This window comes from Chinchilla lanigera, unplaced genomic scaffold (genome assembly GCF_000276665.1).
Source record: "Chinchilla lanigera isolate Chin_1 unplaced genomic scaffold, ChiLan1.0 scaffold00158, whole genome shotgun sequence".
NCBI classification, from domain to species: domain Eukaryota; kingdom Metazoa; phylum Chordata; class Mammalia; order Rodentia; family Chinchillidae; genus Chinchilla; species Chinchilla lanigera.
The window spans coordinates 1,357,005-1,373,490 of record NW_004955559.1 but is presented as its reverse complement, the minus strand read 5'-3'; the positions used below and the strand labels follow the sequence as shown (position 1 = coordinate 1,373,490).

The following is a 16,486-nucleotide window of genomic DNA, read 5'->3' as shown; positions in this document are numbered from 1 at the left end:
ATTGAGTTGCTAAATTGCCCAGGCTGGGCTTGAACTTGTGATCTTCCTGCCTCCGCCTCCTAGAGTGCTGGGATAACGGGTATGCCCCACCAAGCCCAGTTTAGTGTCTTCATTTTAAAGTGGCGTTAAGCCGGGCATGGTGGCACACACCTGTAATCCCAGCACTTGGGAGGCGGAAGCGGGAGGATCATTGAGTTTGAGGCCAGCCTGGGCTACAAAGTGAGCTCAAGACCAGCCTGAACTGCATAGTGAGACCTTGTCTCAAAAAGACATAAATAAATCAAGTGGCATTATACAACCGCAATGGAATCACCATTTCTGCCATGACCTTGGGGCATCTGCTGGCCAGAAATACACCTGCCTCACCCTGCCAAGTCCCCAGCATGAGCAGGTGGCAGAGTGAAGTCTCAGCCCACAGTACCCCAGTTCAGTGGTGGTGCTCTCCTCCCAAGGGTTGAGTGTGCCACCCCCACAACCTTTCCCTCATTTTAGAAGCCCCTTAGGGGTCCTCAGGTCACCTGCACTTCTAATCAACTGAGTACAAATTCAGGAGCTGCCATGGCCTCCAGAACTCACAAAAATGTCAGGCATGGTGGCACACCCCTATAATACCGGCACTTGGAAGGCTGAGGTAGGAGGATCTCCATGAGTTTGAGGCTAGCCTGAACTACATAGCCCAAAACAAAAAAAAATCAAAAAAAAAAAAATAATAACCTCCAGAAAGTGCTGCAGTTACAGCCACAGTTTCACTGTAAAGAATACAGATCATAGGCTGGGTGTGGTGGTGCACACCTGTAATCCCAGCACTCTGGAGGCTGAGGCAGGAGGATCGTTTCGAGTTCAAGACCAACCTGGGCTACAAAGTGAGCTCAAGGCTACCCTGAACTGCGTATCAAGACCCTGTCTCAAAAAAAAAAGAATACAGATCACAACTGTATAGTTGTCCATATCTGTAGTCCCAGCTATTCAGGGGGCTGAAGGAGGATTGCTATGAGCTCCAGGCCAGGCTGGGCTACATCGTGAGTTCAAGGCCAGCATGGACTACATATTCTTTTGTTTTGTTTTGGTTTGTCTTTTTGAGACAGGGTCTTGCTATGCAGTTCAGGCTGCCCTTGAGCTCACTTTGTAGCCCAGGCTGGTCTCAAACTCGCATCGATCCTCCTGGCTCAGCCTCCCGAGTGCTGGGATTACAGGCGTGTGCCACCACACCTGGCTCCAGTAGAAATTTTTAAAAAAAAAATTTTTTTTTCCAAGTCAGGTGCGGTGGTGCACATCTGTAATCCCAGTACTCGGGAGGCTGAGGCAGGGGAATCCTTGTGAGTTCGAGACCAGCCTGGGCTACAAAGTGAGCTCAAGGTCAGCCTGAACTGCATCATGACACCCTGTCTCAAAAAGATGAAAAAAAGAAAAAAAAAATTTTGCTGGGGCTTCATTAGGTGGGTGTAATCTCCTGTCCTTCCCAGGCTCAGGCTGGAATCTAATCTCATAACCTGTCTTCCAGGCACACCCAGCCACTTTCCAAAGGCACCGCTGCAGGAACCCAGGTGTGGAGGTGTGACCAGGAAGCAGTGATACCTCTAATGTTAGGAAATTCCAAGAATTTACCAGGGCCAAGACCAGCCGTGTCCTCTGTTATACAACAGAGGGGAGAAAGGAGATGGGCCAGACTCACTTGTGCATTCATTCAACAAACATTTGTGAGCTGAGCATGGTAGCACACATCTGTAACCCCAGCGATGGGAGGCTGAGACAGGAGGATTCAACTTCAGGCCTAGCTTGGGCAATTTAGCAATGTAGAGAGACCCTTAAAAATAAAAAGGGGAGGGGCTGGGGATTTAGCTCAGCAGCACAGCGCCTGCCTGGCAAGTGCAAGGTCATGAGTTCGATTCCCAGTACCGGAAAAAAAGAAAACCCAAAACAAAACAAAAAATAAAAATAAAAAGGGGAGCCAGGGATACAGTTCAGCAGCACAGCACCTGCCTGGCAAGTGCAAAGTCCTGAGTTTGATTCCCAGTACCAAAAAGAAAAAGAAACCCCAAAATAAAAGGGGTCATGTTGGTGCACACCTTAATTCCAGCCCTGAGGAGGCTGAAGCGGGAGTATCACTTGAGTTCAAGGCCAGCCTGGGTTACAAAGTGAGTTCAAGGCCAGCCTGAACTGCACTGTGAAATACTGTCTCAAAAAGACAAAAATAAAAACAAAAAAGGGGTTGGGGGTGTAGCTCAGTGCAAAGGACCTGGATTCAATCACCAGTACTGGGGGAAAAAAATTTGGTGGAGCAGTTGTTAGCCGGGCATAGCTCTAGGTGCTGGGGAGTCACAACACATACCCACCAGGACTTCCTCGAGCTGGTGTCCCCATGGAGACAAATGACAATGAAGAAGATAAGTAAACCACACGGTGTGTTAGGAGCCGATAAGTACCAGGCAGGGGGAGCCGCGGCGCTGGGGGCGCGTGCAGCTTGAAAAGGGTGTCAGGTGTCCTTTGTTTCTTGTGCTTTCTCGTTTCTGCAAAAGCTTGAGTGAGAGGCGGGTGGGCTGCTTTTGTGGGCACCTGGGGGCAAGGTGTGCAAACCGCAGGTGCAAAGGTCCTGGGTCCGGAATCTGCGCACCTCAGACCCAGCGAGGAGGCCCAGAGGCGGGGCTGGCTAGGCGGGGACAGGGGGCGAGGGAGGAGGGCGCAGGGTGCACCCTGCTGCACGAGGGGTATTCGGACTTTTACGCCCAGTGAGGGGGCGCCACCGGAGGGACATGAGCAGCGCCTGGGGTCAGGGATGAGGCAGGCGCCCAGAGGGGAGGGGACCGCTGTGGCTCCCGAGAGATGGGTCGGGGCAGGACCTGGACCACGGCCGTTGGGGTGGCGAGAACTGGCTGAGATTTGGAGATTGAAGTTTTGGACACATCTCAAAGGTGGCGCTGCCTGGACGGCCGCGCTCGGGGCCCCGCGAGCCCGCGACCCCGCCGCCCCCTGGTGCGCGCCGTCCAGGCCAGGACCCTCGAGGCCGCTGTCACCGCGAGGGGGCGCCGCCGCCGCCGCCCCATTTCACCCCTGCTCGCTGACTCCCCCCAAAATTCCCTTTTACTTTCGATCCCTGGCTGTCACCCAGTTTGGCCCTTCCACACCCAGCCGGGGCGAGCCTGGTGCGTGAGGGGAATGGGACTCCGGGTCCCCGAGGGGCGGCGCCGGGGTCTCCGCCGCAGCTCCCGGGCCGGGGTGCGGCGGGGGGCAGGGCCCGGGCGCCGGGTCCCGGCCGGGAGCCGCTGGGGCGGACGCCGGTTCTTGGAAGGGGCAATGAGCTTTCGCCGTAACTGGGGCTCACGCAGGAAGCCGGGGGGTGCGGGGTGCGGAAACCCAGCCACATCAAGGGCGCGCGGCAGGGGCGGGGAGGCCAGGGGGCGGGCGGGGAGGGGGCGGCGGGCGCCTGTCCGAGACCAGCTCTTCTGTCCCCTCCGAGACGCGGCCACAGGCATGAGGGGCCCCGGGGCGCGATGACAGTGCTGGCGCCAGCCTGGAGACCAACGGTGGTGCGTACACCTGGGCACCGCGGGGGCGCGGCGTCGGGATGCGCGAGGCTGCGGAGGGAGGCGGGAGCGGACGGAGGTGGAGGAGGTGGACGGAGGTCGACGAAGGTGGACGGAGGTGGATAGAGGTGGACGGAGGTGGACGGAGGTGGAGGAGGTAGACGGAGGTGGACAGAGGTGGACGGAGGTGGACAGAGATGGGCAGAGGTGGACAGAGGTGGAGGAGGTGGACGGAGGTGGAGGAGGTGGACGGAGGTGGAGGAGGCAGGCAGGAGTTGGGTGCGGACCGCAGTGGGGGCATGCGGGGCAGAGGACGCATGAAGCGAGAGGTGCAGCGGGGCGGGGAAGGTGGCCGCGATGAGACGCCGGCCGGCGGCGAGCACAGGCAGAGAGCAGACGCCGGGGCCGGCAATGGGTGGGAGGCCGAGGGCAGCGCGCCGCTGACGGCCCGGCTCCCGCAGTCCGCCCCGCTGCCGCTGCCCCTGCTGCTGCTGCTGCTGCTGAGCCCCAGCCTGCTCGGGACCCCCAGCTGCTCCTTCCCCCACAACCCCATCTCCTCCAACTTCAAAGACAAATTCAACAAGCTGGTGAGCAGCCCCTGCCGGCCCTGGGAGCCGGGCTGTGGAGTTCCGGGCTGAGCCTGTCACCCCTCCCAGGACCTCCCCCACCCCTCTCTCAGTCTCTGCCTCCATTTCTGAGATCCGTAGTTCTGGTTACCCCAGTTCTGAGCCAGGCCTGGCCCTGCTTTCGCCTGCAGTCTGAGTACCTGCTCCAGGATTACCCCGTCACGCTGGCCGCCAACCTGCAGGACGTGAGTCCGCCGGGAGGGGCCCGGGAGGGAGGTGGGGCGCGGACTGCAGTGACAGCACCTGCGGGACCAGGCTGGTGGGTGACAGTCAGCACTGCTCAGCCCCGGGGTCCGGGCTCCCCTCCTGACCCGGGCCTGGCTCTCTCCCAGGAGCAACTCTGCGGGAAGCTCTGGCACCTGGTGCTGGCCCAGCGCTGGATGGAGCAGCTCAAGACGGTGGCGGGGTTGAAGATGCAGGAGCTCCTGGAGGCCGCCAACACGGAGATACACTTTGTCACCTTGTGTGCCTTCCAGGTGAGTCTTGAACTCAGGGACAAGTGAGGGATGCTGTTGCTGGCCTCAGCAGAGACGCTCTCCTGGGCCTCCCTGCAGGGTTCTTTGGGCTCCCAGGGGTGGTAGAGCTGGACCCCGCTCCCTGAAGTCCCTGGGGACGCTGTTGCTGGGGGAAAACACATCTATAGTCCCTGAAAGAGGGTAAGGGGCCTGGGCCCCTTCCTGGACCCCGACGAAGGGCACTGCTAAGGCCTCTCTGCCCAGCAGCCAGGGAGCAGGGCCTGAGCTCTGCAGCCGCACCTCACCCTGGGCCCAAGGAGAAGCGGGCAGGTCCTGACCTCTCCCCCCTGCCCTCAGCCCCTCCCCAGCTGCCTTCGCTTCGTCCAGACCAACATCTCCCACCTCCTGCAGGACACTGTGGCTCAGCTGGAAGCCATGAAGCACTGGATCACCCGCAGGAATTTCTCTCAGTGCCTGGAGCTGCGGTGCCAGCCTGGTAACAGCCCCAGCCCCTTGCCCACCACCCTAAACCTCTGCTTCCCTCTCTCCTCAGCCCCCAAACCCTTCCTCCCTGTTTCTCCCTGTGAGACTGAGGCTTGCTAAGTTTCCCAGGCTGGGTTTGAATTTGTGATCCCCCTGCCTCAGCCTCCTGGAATGCTGGGATTACATGTGTGCTACTATGCCTAGCTCTACAGTACAGTGTGTCTTTTTTTTTTTTTTTTGTACCGGGAATTGAACTCAGGACCTTGTGCTTGCCAGGCAGGTGCTTGTGCTGCTGAGCTATATCCCCGGCCCGGTACAGTATGTCTCAGGCAAACTTCCCATAGGTCAGGCGTTCCACAGCCACATGGGGCAAATGGCTGCTCTGCTGGACAGCCCGGTACTATACCATCAAAATGAAGGTAATTTTATCAGCATATGATGAAAGACAATGCCCTGTGAAAACTCAACTTTTTGTATTTATTAAAGTTGGAGTCAGGCATGGTGGTACACACCTGTAATCCCAGCACTCGGGAGGCTGAGGCAGGAAGAGCGCTGTGAGTTCAGGCCAGCCTGGGCTATATAGTGAGTTCAAGCCTAGCCTAAACTACATGGTGAGACCCTGTCTCCAAACAAACCAAAAAACTATGACAGGGCCAGGGATGTAGTTCAGTGGCATAAGCGCCTGCCTGGCAAGTGCAAGGTCCTCAGTTTGATTTCCAGTACAAAAAAAAAACACTATGACAACAGTGATAGATTTTTTTTTTTTTTTTTTTTTTTTCTTTTTGGGACAGGGTCTTGCTATGCAGTTCAAGCTGCCCTTCAGCTCACTTTGTAGTCCAGGCTGGCCTTGAACTTGCAACGATACTCCTTCCTCAGCCTCCCAAGTGCTGGGATTACAGGCGTGAGCCACCACGCCCAGCTGACAGCAATGATAGAATATTTACATATTCTAACTACAATATTCTATGTAGAATTTCTATCTAGAATATAGGGCAGGGGATATAACTGAGGGGCACAACACCTGCCTGTCAAGTACAAGGTCTTGAGTTCTATTCCTGGTACCAAAAAAAAGGATATATGTAGGACCTCGAGCTTGCCAGGCAGGCACTGTGCTGCTGAGCTATCTCCCTGGTCCTTATACATAGATTCATACTCAAATATAACTCTGATCCTATTACACAAAACATCTATTTATTTCCTACCACTAGGTACAATTTAATCATACTGTTGGTCTCACACACACACATATAAACTTTTTTCTGGGGGGAGGTGTCTCTTTTTTTTTGTCTTTTTGAGAGGGTCTTGCTATGCACTTCAGGCTTCCCTTGAACTCCTTTTGTAGCTCAGGCTGGTCTCAAACTTGAAACAATCCTCCTGCCTTAGCTTCCCCAGTGCTAGGATGACAGCCCTGGGCTACCATGGTCTTTTTTTTCGGGGGGGGGGGTGTCCGATACCGGGAATCAAACTCACAACCTTGTGCTTCCCAGGCAGGTGCTGTGCTGCTGAGCTAAATCCCCAGCCCCTTTTTTTTGGTCTTTTTGAGACAGGGTTTTGCTCTGCAGTTCAGGCTGGTCTTGAGCTCACTTTGTAGCCCAGGTTGGTCTTGAACTCTCAGCGATCCTCCTGCCTCAGCCTCCTGGGTGCTGGGATTACAGGCGTGCTTCACCACGCCAGACTTTTTTTTTTTTAAGAGCAGAATATATTTATTGAGGGAAAGAAAAGAAAGCTTCTGTCCAAGAGAGGAAGGGAGGCCCAAGTGGGTTATACCCACCATGCTCTTTTATTTATTTATTTCCTTTTTGTCTTTTTGAGACAGGGCTTCAATATGCAGTTCAGGCTGGCCTTGAGCTTGCCCAGGCTGGCTTCAAGCTCTCAGCGATTCTCCTGCCTCAGCCTCCCTAGTGCTGGGATTACAGGCGTGCAACCATGCTCATTTATTTATTTATTTATTTGGCGTTTTTGAGACAGGGTCTCGCTATTTAGTTCAGGCTGGCCTTGAGCTCACTTTGTAGCCCGGGATGATCTTGAACTCGCAATGATCCTCCTGTCTCAGCCTCCCAAGTGCTGGGATTACAGGCGTGAGACCGGCACCATGCTCTTTTAGAGAGCCTGCCCTCCACACCAGGTCACACAGCCAGGGCCAGGCAGGCCTCTCTTCTGTGCTGTCATTGCAGAGCCCTCCACAGCACTGCCCCCAGCAAGTCCAGGGGCCCAAGAGGCAACAGAGCTGCCGGCCCCGGCATCCCAGTCCCCGCTCCTCCTCCTGCTGCTGCTGCTGCCGCCCACCCTGCTGCTGCCGGCCGCTGTCTGGTATCTGCTCAGATGGCGGCTGGGGCAAAGGTACAGGACACCCCTTCCCCTGGAGCCTGGGGCGGGGTGGAAGCAGGGAGGGGCTGGCGCTGGAGGCCCCGGCACCGGCCTGGGGCTGACCCCACGGGGGGCCTCAGGCGCCCCTTCCCCACAGGCCCCAGGACGTGTTGCCGGTCTAGTGCCGAGCCACCCGATGCCTGGTCCTGGTGAGTCCTCCGCTCCCTGCGGCCTGAGGCGCCTGCGCAGACCCTGGGCTTGGGTGAGGGTATTGAGGGGATGGTGGAGGGGGCTGTGAGCAGGGGGAGAGCAGAAAGACACAACGAGACTAGACTAGGAGCAGTGTGGTGGCACCTGCCTGTGATCCCAGCGTTGGAGGCTGAGGCGGGAGGGTCACAGTTGGAGCACAGCCTGGGCAATTTAGTGACTTGGAAAGACCTTCTGTTCAAATAAAAAGGTCCAGAAGTGTAGCTCAGTGCAAAGGCCCTGGTTCCGTCCCCAGTGCCGAAAAAATTTAAAAACAATTGGAGGGGTCTGCTTTGCTCAATTCTCAGGTGTACAAGCTCAGGGAGCCCCAGTAACGTCAGCCAGCAGAGAGGGAGTAGCCCCCAAGCACATGGAAGGAGGAGCACTTGGAAACTGTCATGGGCCAGGATAGGAGGCCCCGGGGGTCCCTGGGCCGCAGGCTCTAACAAGAACTGCACCTCAGGACCTAGCCTGGTGCTGCAACTCTCCAGGATAATCACTTCATTGAAAAGTGGTGCCATCATCACCCCCACTCCACAGTTGGAAGCCAAGGCACAGAGAGGCAAATTGTTTACCAAAAGCTACACAGCTTGTGAGGGACAACCAATATTTGACACCAGCCTGTCTTGTTTCTTATTTGTACTTTTTTTATTACCACGGCCTTACATGTGCCAGGCAAGTGCTCTGCCACTGAGCTAGTTTCCCAGCCCTAAATGGCACAAACCCCATGCGCCCACCCACCAGGAGAGGAGACAGGGTCTAACTATTTCAGGCTGGGCTCAAACTTGCTGAGATCCTCCTGTCTCAGCCTCCTGAGTGCTGAAATTACAGGCCTGTGCCACCACATCCCACTTCAAGTAACACTTGAGACAAATCACACTGTGTAGTCGAGGCTGGCCTCAAACTCCTACCTTAGCCTCCTAGGAAGAAAACAGATTTTTATCAGAAATACCAATAAAGGGCCGGGTGTGGTGGTGCACGCCTGTAATCCCAGCACGGTAGGTTGAGGCAGGAGGGTCGTTGCAAGTTCGAGACCAGCCTGGGCTACAAAGTGAGCTCAAGGCCAGCCTGAACTGCATAGTGAGACCCTGTCTCAGAAAGCAAAAAAAAAAAAAAAAAAAAAGAAAAGAAAAGAAATACCAATAAATATTTATTACTATTATTATTATTATTATTTTGGTACCAGGAATTGAACTCAGGACCTTGCACTTGCCAGGCAGGCACTGTGCCACTAAGCTAGATCCCCGGCCCTATTTATTATTATTTTTGAGACAGGGTCTTGCTCTGTGATTCAGGCTGGCCTTGAACACTTAGCCATCCTCCTGCCTCAGCCTCCCAAGTAAGTGCTGGGATTATAGGTGTGCACCATCACACCCAGCAAAATTAGTTAGAATTAGGTGAAATTTAAAATTCAGCTCCTCAGTTGGCACTGGCCACATTTCAAGGGCTCAGGGTTCACCCGTGGCGGGGGCTTCCCTATTAGCAGGTGAACAGCTCTGAGGCAGAGGCCGCTCTCCCTGTCCTCCTCCGCTGACCTGCAAATGGCCCCCCGAGGCCGACGCATTTGTCATCCTGTTCACAGAGGAGGACACAGCCCGGCAGAGGAGTCACCTGCCAGAGGACGCGCCGGGCACAGCGGAAGTTGGCCGCAGGCTGCCGCCCCCCTCGTCGCTGCTGCCACTCTGGCCCTCTTCCCAGGACAGAGGCGACGCCAGGACGCAGCCCCGGCCCGCTCACCCCTCGCTGTACAAAGCCCTTGTCCTCAGAAACCTGTATATAAATCGTTCTTTTCTACCAGCTCTGGCCGGCCTGTCTGTGGAAGGGACAGGGCACGGACGGTGCTGTTTCGACTTTGGTTTTTCAGTTTTGATGCAGTGTTTCCTTTCCTTCGTCTTTCTTTCTCTCTGTCTTTTTTTTTTCTCTTTTTTCTTTTCTTTTGTTCGTCTGTTTGAGACAGGTCATGTGAGGTAGTCGGGGCTGGCCTTGAACTTGTGATCCATCGCCCTGTCTCAGCTTCTCAAGTGAGATTACAGGGGTGCACCATCATGCTCCGCTTCCGTTCCTGTTTTCTGTGGACTTCTGGGACCCAGGGCTAGCACTGGGCAATGCCAGAACCCAGATCTGAAGGAAAACCAGCCTGGACTGGCATAGGGTCAGTTTTTTGTTTTTCCTTTTTTGTTTGTTTTGTTTTTTGAGATAGCTTCGCACTGTGCAGTTCAGGCTGGGCGTGTGCCCAAACCCAGGCTGGCCTCAAAATCAAGGCGATCCTCTTGCCTCAGAATCCCTCCTGAATGCTAGGATCACAGGCGTGAGCTACCACGACCAGCAAGGATCTGGGTCTTTGATGCAGATCTGGGATCTGAAAGCCAAGGGTCGGAGAACCAGGCCCCTTAAGGGAGGCAGCGTGGGGAAGCTCTGGAGGAAGGGACTCTTACGCCAAAGGGCAGGGGGTTGTGACCAGCCGGATACTAGAGGGGCAAGGGGGGAGGGAGGGAGGTCATCCCACGCAGGAGACAGAATGCTGGCCAGGCGTGTGGCGCACGCCTGTAATCTCAGCACTCAGGAGGCTGAGGCAGGAGGAGCGCAGGGAGTTTGAGGTCAGCCTGGGATACACAACAAGACCTTCCAAGCAAAACCCACGAGTCTAGAAAGCGAGATGCTCAGTAGCGTAGCCTCCGCAGATGTCGCAACCAGGCCTTTGAGAGTCGCCCCTGAATCTGTTCCCAGACTTCAGGAAAGCGACCTCCTCCGCCTGTTTCAGACCTGCGGACGCTGAGGCCCAGCCAGGGTCATGGGATTTGTCCAGGGTTCAGTGAACCCAGGGGATCCAGCCCTCCAAGCCTAGCCTGAGACGGCACAAGCAGGTCGGCTCGCCCCCTGCGGGCCACCAAGTATCCTGCAGCCTTCAGTCGCTAGAGGGAGTTATGGGACTTTCCCTCAAAAACATGGCGGACAGATCAAAAGGAGTGGATTAGAGGCCCCTCATAAATATGGCGGCCAAAACTAGACGGCCCCGCCCCAGCAGCCCCGCCCCGTGTCCCACGTGATCTGTCGCCCCGCACAACCATGGCTGCCAAGGCCTGCTCCTCGGATTGGACAATCTGAGAACGGCCCGCCAGCTAATGAGTTGTCTCTACGCACGCGCGAAGCACCACGGCCAATGAAAAGACAGAAGGGTATCTGCGCCGCGTAGGTTGCGTCACTTCCTCCACCCCTGAAGCAAAGGATAAGAAACCCTGCGCCAACCTTTCCTCCTTTCCCAGGCGGCTGCCGAAGATGGCGGAGGGGCAGGTTCGGCTCTCTGCGCGTTGGGGCGGCATGGGGTCGTGTGGGATCCTAAAGGGGACGGAGTTGGGTCCTCTTTTCTCTGCTGTGTTGTGAAATTTATAGGTGACACTTCAACAAAGTGGGGCTGCTTGACGTGAGGAAAACCTGTAACGTGGCTTAGGGGAAACTTGCTGTGCTTGGGTCCCGGGCGAACTTAAAACGTATTCCTTTCGGAGGTGGGCAGTCAGGGCGGGAGTGCCAGCCCGGGGGGCGTTAGTGCTTTTTTTTACAACTTGATCTCGCGTGCTGTCGGCCCTGCCGGTCGGGTCCTGGCGGAACGAATGAGGTGTTACCTTGTGTGACCCAGCGGCGCCGACGCGCGAGTGGCTGCCGTCGTGGCGCCGAGAACTGGCCAAAGTGGACGCAGCTGTTTCGGCTTAACGTGGGAGCGCTAGTCGGGTCCCCGTGCAGAGCCTGGTGTTGCCTTGAAGGCCCTGGCCCGCGGCGGCTCGGGGAAGCGGTTGTCTGCTGCCTGGGCGGCAGTGGGTGGCTCTTCTGCTCTCATCGTGGGGTTGGTGGACGCCTTGAAGGCGCATTGCGCCTGGAATCAGAGCGCTGTGGTAAAGACTCCGGGACGGGACTTAAAACCAGCGCGGGGCCCTGGGAAACAGCAGCGGCTTAGCCTTCAGCCCCCTGCCTCGCCGTGGAGGTGCCGTGTGCAGAGGGCGAGGACGGGCAGGTTTTCCTTGTGAGTTGCTCTACGTATTTCTTTGGGGTGAGGAGCGGAACCACCAGCACGTGCTCCTGGGGTTTGGTTGAAGGTCGCTTCTTAAACAGTCCCGAGGCAGGTGCCAGTCTTTTCTTTTTGAGATAGGGTCTCACTGCAGTTGAGACTGACCTTGAGCTCACTTTGTAGCCCAGGCTGGTCTCGAACTCACAAGGATTCTCCTGCCTCAGCCTCCCGAGTGCTGGGATGCCAGCCCCGTTTTTTACAGGTGGCCAAATGTGAGGGTGGAAAGGTTTTTATAGCCAAGGTCTCTAAAGGAAGTGTGGCTTTGCATTTTGTACCTTTGTGCGCTGCCTCCAGCAATCAAAGCGACTGCAGTACATACTGTTACCTTACTGTGTTATGCTGCACGTTAAGGGGTTACAGTGAGAACCTTGCTCTGGGTGAGGCGCAGCTTGTGCAGGTTTCCTGGGGACCTAGAAGCAGCTTGGGCTGTGGACTAGTCTTTCTCCGTAGTTAAGAAATTCCTGGGAGTGCTGGGTGTGGTGAGGTTCGTCTGCAGTCCAGCTACTGGGGAAACAGGCAGGAGCAACGTGAGCTCAGGTGTGTGCTGACTTGGGCAACATGGCAAGAGCCTATCTCAAGAAACCAAAAACAGACTCTGGTAAAAACTACATGTTGTGTTGGGCGTGGTGGCATACGCCTGTAATCCCAGCACTCGGGAGGCTGAGGCAGGAGGAGCCTTGTGAGTTTGAGACCAGCCTGGGCTACAAACTGAGCTCAAGGCCATCCTGAACTGCATAGCGAGACCCTGTCTCAAAAAGATAAAAACAAAACAACAAAAAGAAACTACATTTTGTTCATAATTCATGACACAAATGACTGTAGTTTTTACAGCTGGATGATTGGGGACAGTTTTTACAGTTGCGTCGAATCCTGTCCATTCTTGCCTTCCAAGCATCTGAGCTGGGAGTTACTGGTGTCTTAGCTCACTGGCACCAGCTCCACCTTTGCTTCCTTGGTGGGAGTTTCTTTAGCTGTAAGTGATCCCGTTTGGGTCTGACAGCCAGTTGGGTAAGGTAGGGGTGTCCGGCGCCGGTACTCTGACTGTCACTCTTACCGCCTCTTGGGTTGTCTCCTACAGGTCCTGGTGCTGGATGGCCGAGGCCATCTCCTGGGCCGCCTGGCGGCCATCGTGGCCAAGCAGGTACTGCTGGGTAAGTTTTCTCTGCTCACTTCTCCCTGCCTTCAGCTCCTCCTGGGGTTCTGTGATGAGCAACAATCACCATCTTTCGTTTGAGTCTCGCGACCATGAGATCAACCCCATGCACCGCTCTGAGACCTGCCAGCAGGGGCCCCCCCTGGGTTGAGGACCCAGCTCGGAAGGGATTGGGGATGAGTGCTTTCCCCAAACACCTCACTTTCTTCCCACCAGGCCGCAAGGTGGTAGTTGTGCGCTGTGAGGGCATCAACATTTCTGGCAACTTCTACAGAAACAAGTGTAAGTTAGAGCCCCGGATGACTGCTGCAAAGGGTCTCCCCGCAGGGGCTGAGGCCCCTCCATGTGAAAGCAGGAAGACCCTGGGGCTCTGGGGTCGCCTGGGGGCTGTCAGGTCTGATAGACCAGGCAGGCGACCTCTGCTCTCCCCCCAGTGAAGTACTTGGCCTTCCTCCGCAAGCGGATGAACACCAACCCGTCTCGCGGCCCCTACCACTTCCGGGCCCCCAGCCGCATCTTCTGGCGGACTGTGCGAGGTGAGCTAGGTGGCGGCCGGGGCGGCCAGGCGGCGGGGCTGGTGGCCAGTGATGAGGATGTCTCCCACTCGTGTTCGAGTTTCCTGACCATGAGAAGACTCCACATGCACTACCATCTGAGGCCACGGAGCTGGCCCTGGAGGAAAGGCGGGCGTGCTGCGAGCCCCCTCTGGAGCCCCATCTCTCTGTCCCTAGGGATGCTGCCCCACAAGACCAAGCGAGGCCAGGCAGCCCTGGACCGCCTCAAGGTGTTCGATGGGGTCCCGCCGCCCTATGACAAGGTGAGCCAGCCTGGCCCCGGCACCTGTCTTCCCCTGGCGTCTGTGATGTTGCACAGTTACCTACATTGTTTGAGCCTCGTGAAAAAGAGCATTGGCTGAGACGCCCGCACCAGCAGCCCTGTCCCCAGTCCCCACCTCAGCCCTCTGAGCTCGCTGTCTCCCCACAGAAAAAGCGGATGGTGGTTCCCGCTGCCCTCAAGGTTGTGCGCCTGAAGCCCACAAGGAAGGTGAGTGCCAAGTTACACTGCGTCTAGGGATTGGGTCCTCCTGGCAGGGTGACGTTTGGTCCCCAAGACTGGCAGATGATGGCTTTTTCTCACGATGGTCTGCGGATGCCACTGTGGGCAGTGCCGATAACGCCAAAGGCTCAGCTGATGCCAGCAGTGAGGGGGCTGGACCCGGGGTGGGGGGGCCTCTCCTGGGCTGACAGAGGCAGACACCCTCGCAGGTAGCCCCAGTGTGAGCTCTGAGGGCTTAAGGTGTCCCTGCACTTGGGGGGCGGCCGTGGGCCTGAGGCTCACACTAAGCTGTGCCCGTGCTTCCACCTCCTGTGAGTGTGGGCTGGAGGCCGGGCCTCCCACCCGCCGGCCTCACAGTGCCTTTCCTCTAGTTCGCCTACCTGGGCCGCCTGGCTCATGAGGTCGGCTGGAAGTACCAGGCGGTGACAGCCACGCTGGAGGAGAAGAGGAAGGAGAAGGCCAAGATTCACTACAGGAAGAAGAAGCAGATCATGGTGAGGCCGCTTCTCAGCTGCACTGCCCCGCTGATGGCTGCAGCCCAGGGCAGCCATTAACCCCCAGCCGTCCCTGTCCCCACAGAGGCTGCGGAAACAGGCGGAAAAGAACGTGGAGAAGAAAATCAGCAAGTTCACAGAGGTCCTCAAGACCCACGGACTCCTGGTCTGAGCCCAATAAAGACTGTTTCTGCCTCACTGCTTAGCCTGGCCTGCCCTTCCTCCAGCGCCGCCCTGGGATGTGGGGGCCCCGGGCCGCTCTCCAGGTGTCTCAGGCGTCCTGGGGCCCAGAGCAGGGGATAAACAAGGCAGCTTAGTCTGTCTCTCCTTGAGGTCTTCCATGAGGGTACTGAGCAGTGTTAAGTCTTGTATGATGGAATTTCTAGCCTCCTTCCAGGAGAGCCTTAGAGAAGCCATAGGACTGCTGGCTATTTTGCTTGCAGTGTTGAAAGACACTGCTGGGGCGCCCTGGCCCTCCCCTCTGCCCCTGTGGTGCAGTGCCATACTCTGCAGCTGTGGGATGGCAGGGGGCGCACAGCTAAGATATTGTAGCCCGGCCCTCGCCCTTCCCTCTTTGTCACCAGAAACAAAATAAATTATTTTTAAACAAATGTGGCGTCCTTGCATGTGTGCTGTGGAGGCAGCCCCGTGAAATGTGGGCCTTTCACCAGGGAAGGGGCTTACACAGGCAGGATCTTTGCATACGTGAGTGATCTTCCTGTGGGAAGGCTTCTGGGAATCTTTCATTGCCGTTCCCAGTGTAACTTGTACATCTTAACTCTGCCTGTGGTGGCTGCTGAATTCCGTTGGGTAAAGCTATCTACTCAGCTGCAGAGTATGGGATTGCCAGTTTTTTGTGAGAGGTCTCGCTGTAGTGAGATGATCCTCCTGCTTCAGTTTCCCAACTGCTGGGATTACAGGTATTGTCCCACCAAAACTCAGCATGGCATTGCCAGTTTTAGGTGGGTCCCCACTGTCTGGCTGCAGAGGTCCTGGTGCTAGAATGGAGGATGTTAATTGAGCCACCCATAGACCTTTGGTCCTTTGGTAGGAAGTTTTTGAGTCATCAGGTCAGGCCCCATCCAGATGACCCTGACCGCTTTTCATGGACGAAGCATGGGAGATGCCACCCTGAGTATTCTGCACTACATCTCAGGGTACAGGATGCCAGCGTTCTGCTACAGTTCCCGGGCAACTATCTTGGGCTTAGGAACCTTCCAAAAGTGCAGATAGCACAGTACCCGGATGTTTGCAGTAAACAGATGGTTTCTCTGCCAGAACTAGAGTCTAGCTGTTCAGAGACTTAAAAGCACAAAGTTCTATATCAAACTACAATTCTACACCAAACAGTACAATTCCAAAAGTAGGATCTGGGGCTGGGGATTTAGCTCAGCAGCACAGCGCCTGCCTGGCAAGTGCAAGGTCGTGAGTTCCATTCCCGGTACCAGAAGAAAAAAAAGCGGGATCCATTAAAAGACGAGATCGAGTTGAAGACCAACGTGGGACAGTTTATCGACTAAGAGACCCTGTTTTAAAAAAGTGGGGTGGAGATGTAGCCCAGTGTGAAGGTCCTGGATTCAATTCCCAGTGCTGCAAGAATACAGATCGGTGTTCAAGACAGCAACCATCAGCCACGTGGGCCTATTTAAATTTAAAGCTAATAGACCGGGCATGGTGGCACATGCCTGTAATCCCAGCACTTGGGAGGCTGAGACAGGAGGATTGCTGCGAGTTGGAGACCAGCCTGGCTTGAACTCATTTAGTGAAACCATAGTGAAACCCAGTCTCAAAAAGGGGAAATAAATAATTTAAAGCTAAGAAAACAAAAACATAAGGTTCCAGTAGCAAAAGTCGTATTTTTCTTCTTTTTGAGGTAGGGTCTTGCTATGCAGTTCAGGCTGGTCTTGAGCTCACTTTGTAGCCCAGGCTAGTCCCGAACTCGCAACAATCCTCCTGCCTCAGCCTCCTCAGTGCTGGCATTACAGGCGTGCGCGACCACGCCCACCAGCAAAAGCCACATTTCAAGTGCCAATGGCTAGCATGCTGGATAGTAGAGGTACAAAGCATTTCCACCCTCGCGGAAAG

At 55.9% G+C, this 16,486-nt stretch overlaps 2 protein-coding genes across 11 annotated transcripts; both read left to right on the top strand.

Annotated features, from left to right (window-relative positions):
• The first annotated feature begins 2,245 nt into the window (after positions 1-2,245).
• Positions 2,246-9,435, top strand: Flt3lg (fms-related tyrosine kinase 3 ligand). 10 transcript variants are annotated; one of them, XM_013509013.1, is made up of 10 exons: positions 2,246-2,400; positions 3,455-3,524; positions 3,983-4,108; positions 4,279-4,332; positions 4,480-4,623; positions 4,960-5,098; positions 5,430-5,504; positions 7,260-7,425; positions 7,533-7,601; positions 9,193-9,435. In XM_013509013.1, the coding sequence occupies exons 2-10, from the start codon at positions 3,489-3,491 to the stop codon at positions 9,416-9,418; spliced, it is 1,035 nt and encodes a 344-aa protein (XP_013364467.1). In that variant the 5' UTR covers positions 2,246-2,400; positions 3,455-3,488; the 3' UTR covers positions 9,419-9,435. The 10 variants fall into 10 exon arrangements, with proteins under 10 accessions (XP_013364467.1, XP_013364465.1, XP_013364464.1 ...); XM_013509011.1 differs by lacking the exon at positions 2,246-2,400 and adding an exon at positions 2,425-2,477; XM_013509010.1 differs by lacking the exon at positions 2,246-2,400 and adding an exon at positions 2,528-3,140.
• Positions 9,436-10,827: 1,392 nt separating this feature from the next.
• Rpl13a (ribosomal protein L13a) lies at positions 10,828-15,012 on the top strand. Its single transcript, XM_005412872.2, has 8 exons — positions 10,828-10,929; positions 12,777-12,849; positions 13,068-13,133; positions 13,286-13,387; positions 13,583-13,668; positions 13,836-13,895; positions 14,279-14,401; positions 14,487-15,012. Exons 1-8 carry the CDS (start codon positions 10,915-10,917, stop codon positions 14,571-14,573), a joined length of 612 nt encoding a protein of 203 aa, XP_005412929.1. The 5' UTR covers positions 10,828-10,914; the 3' UTR covers positions 14,574-15,012.
• Positions 15,013-16,486: the final 1,474 nt, after the last annotated feature.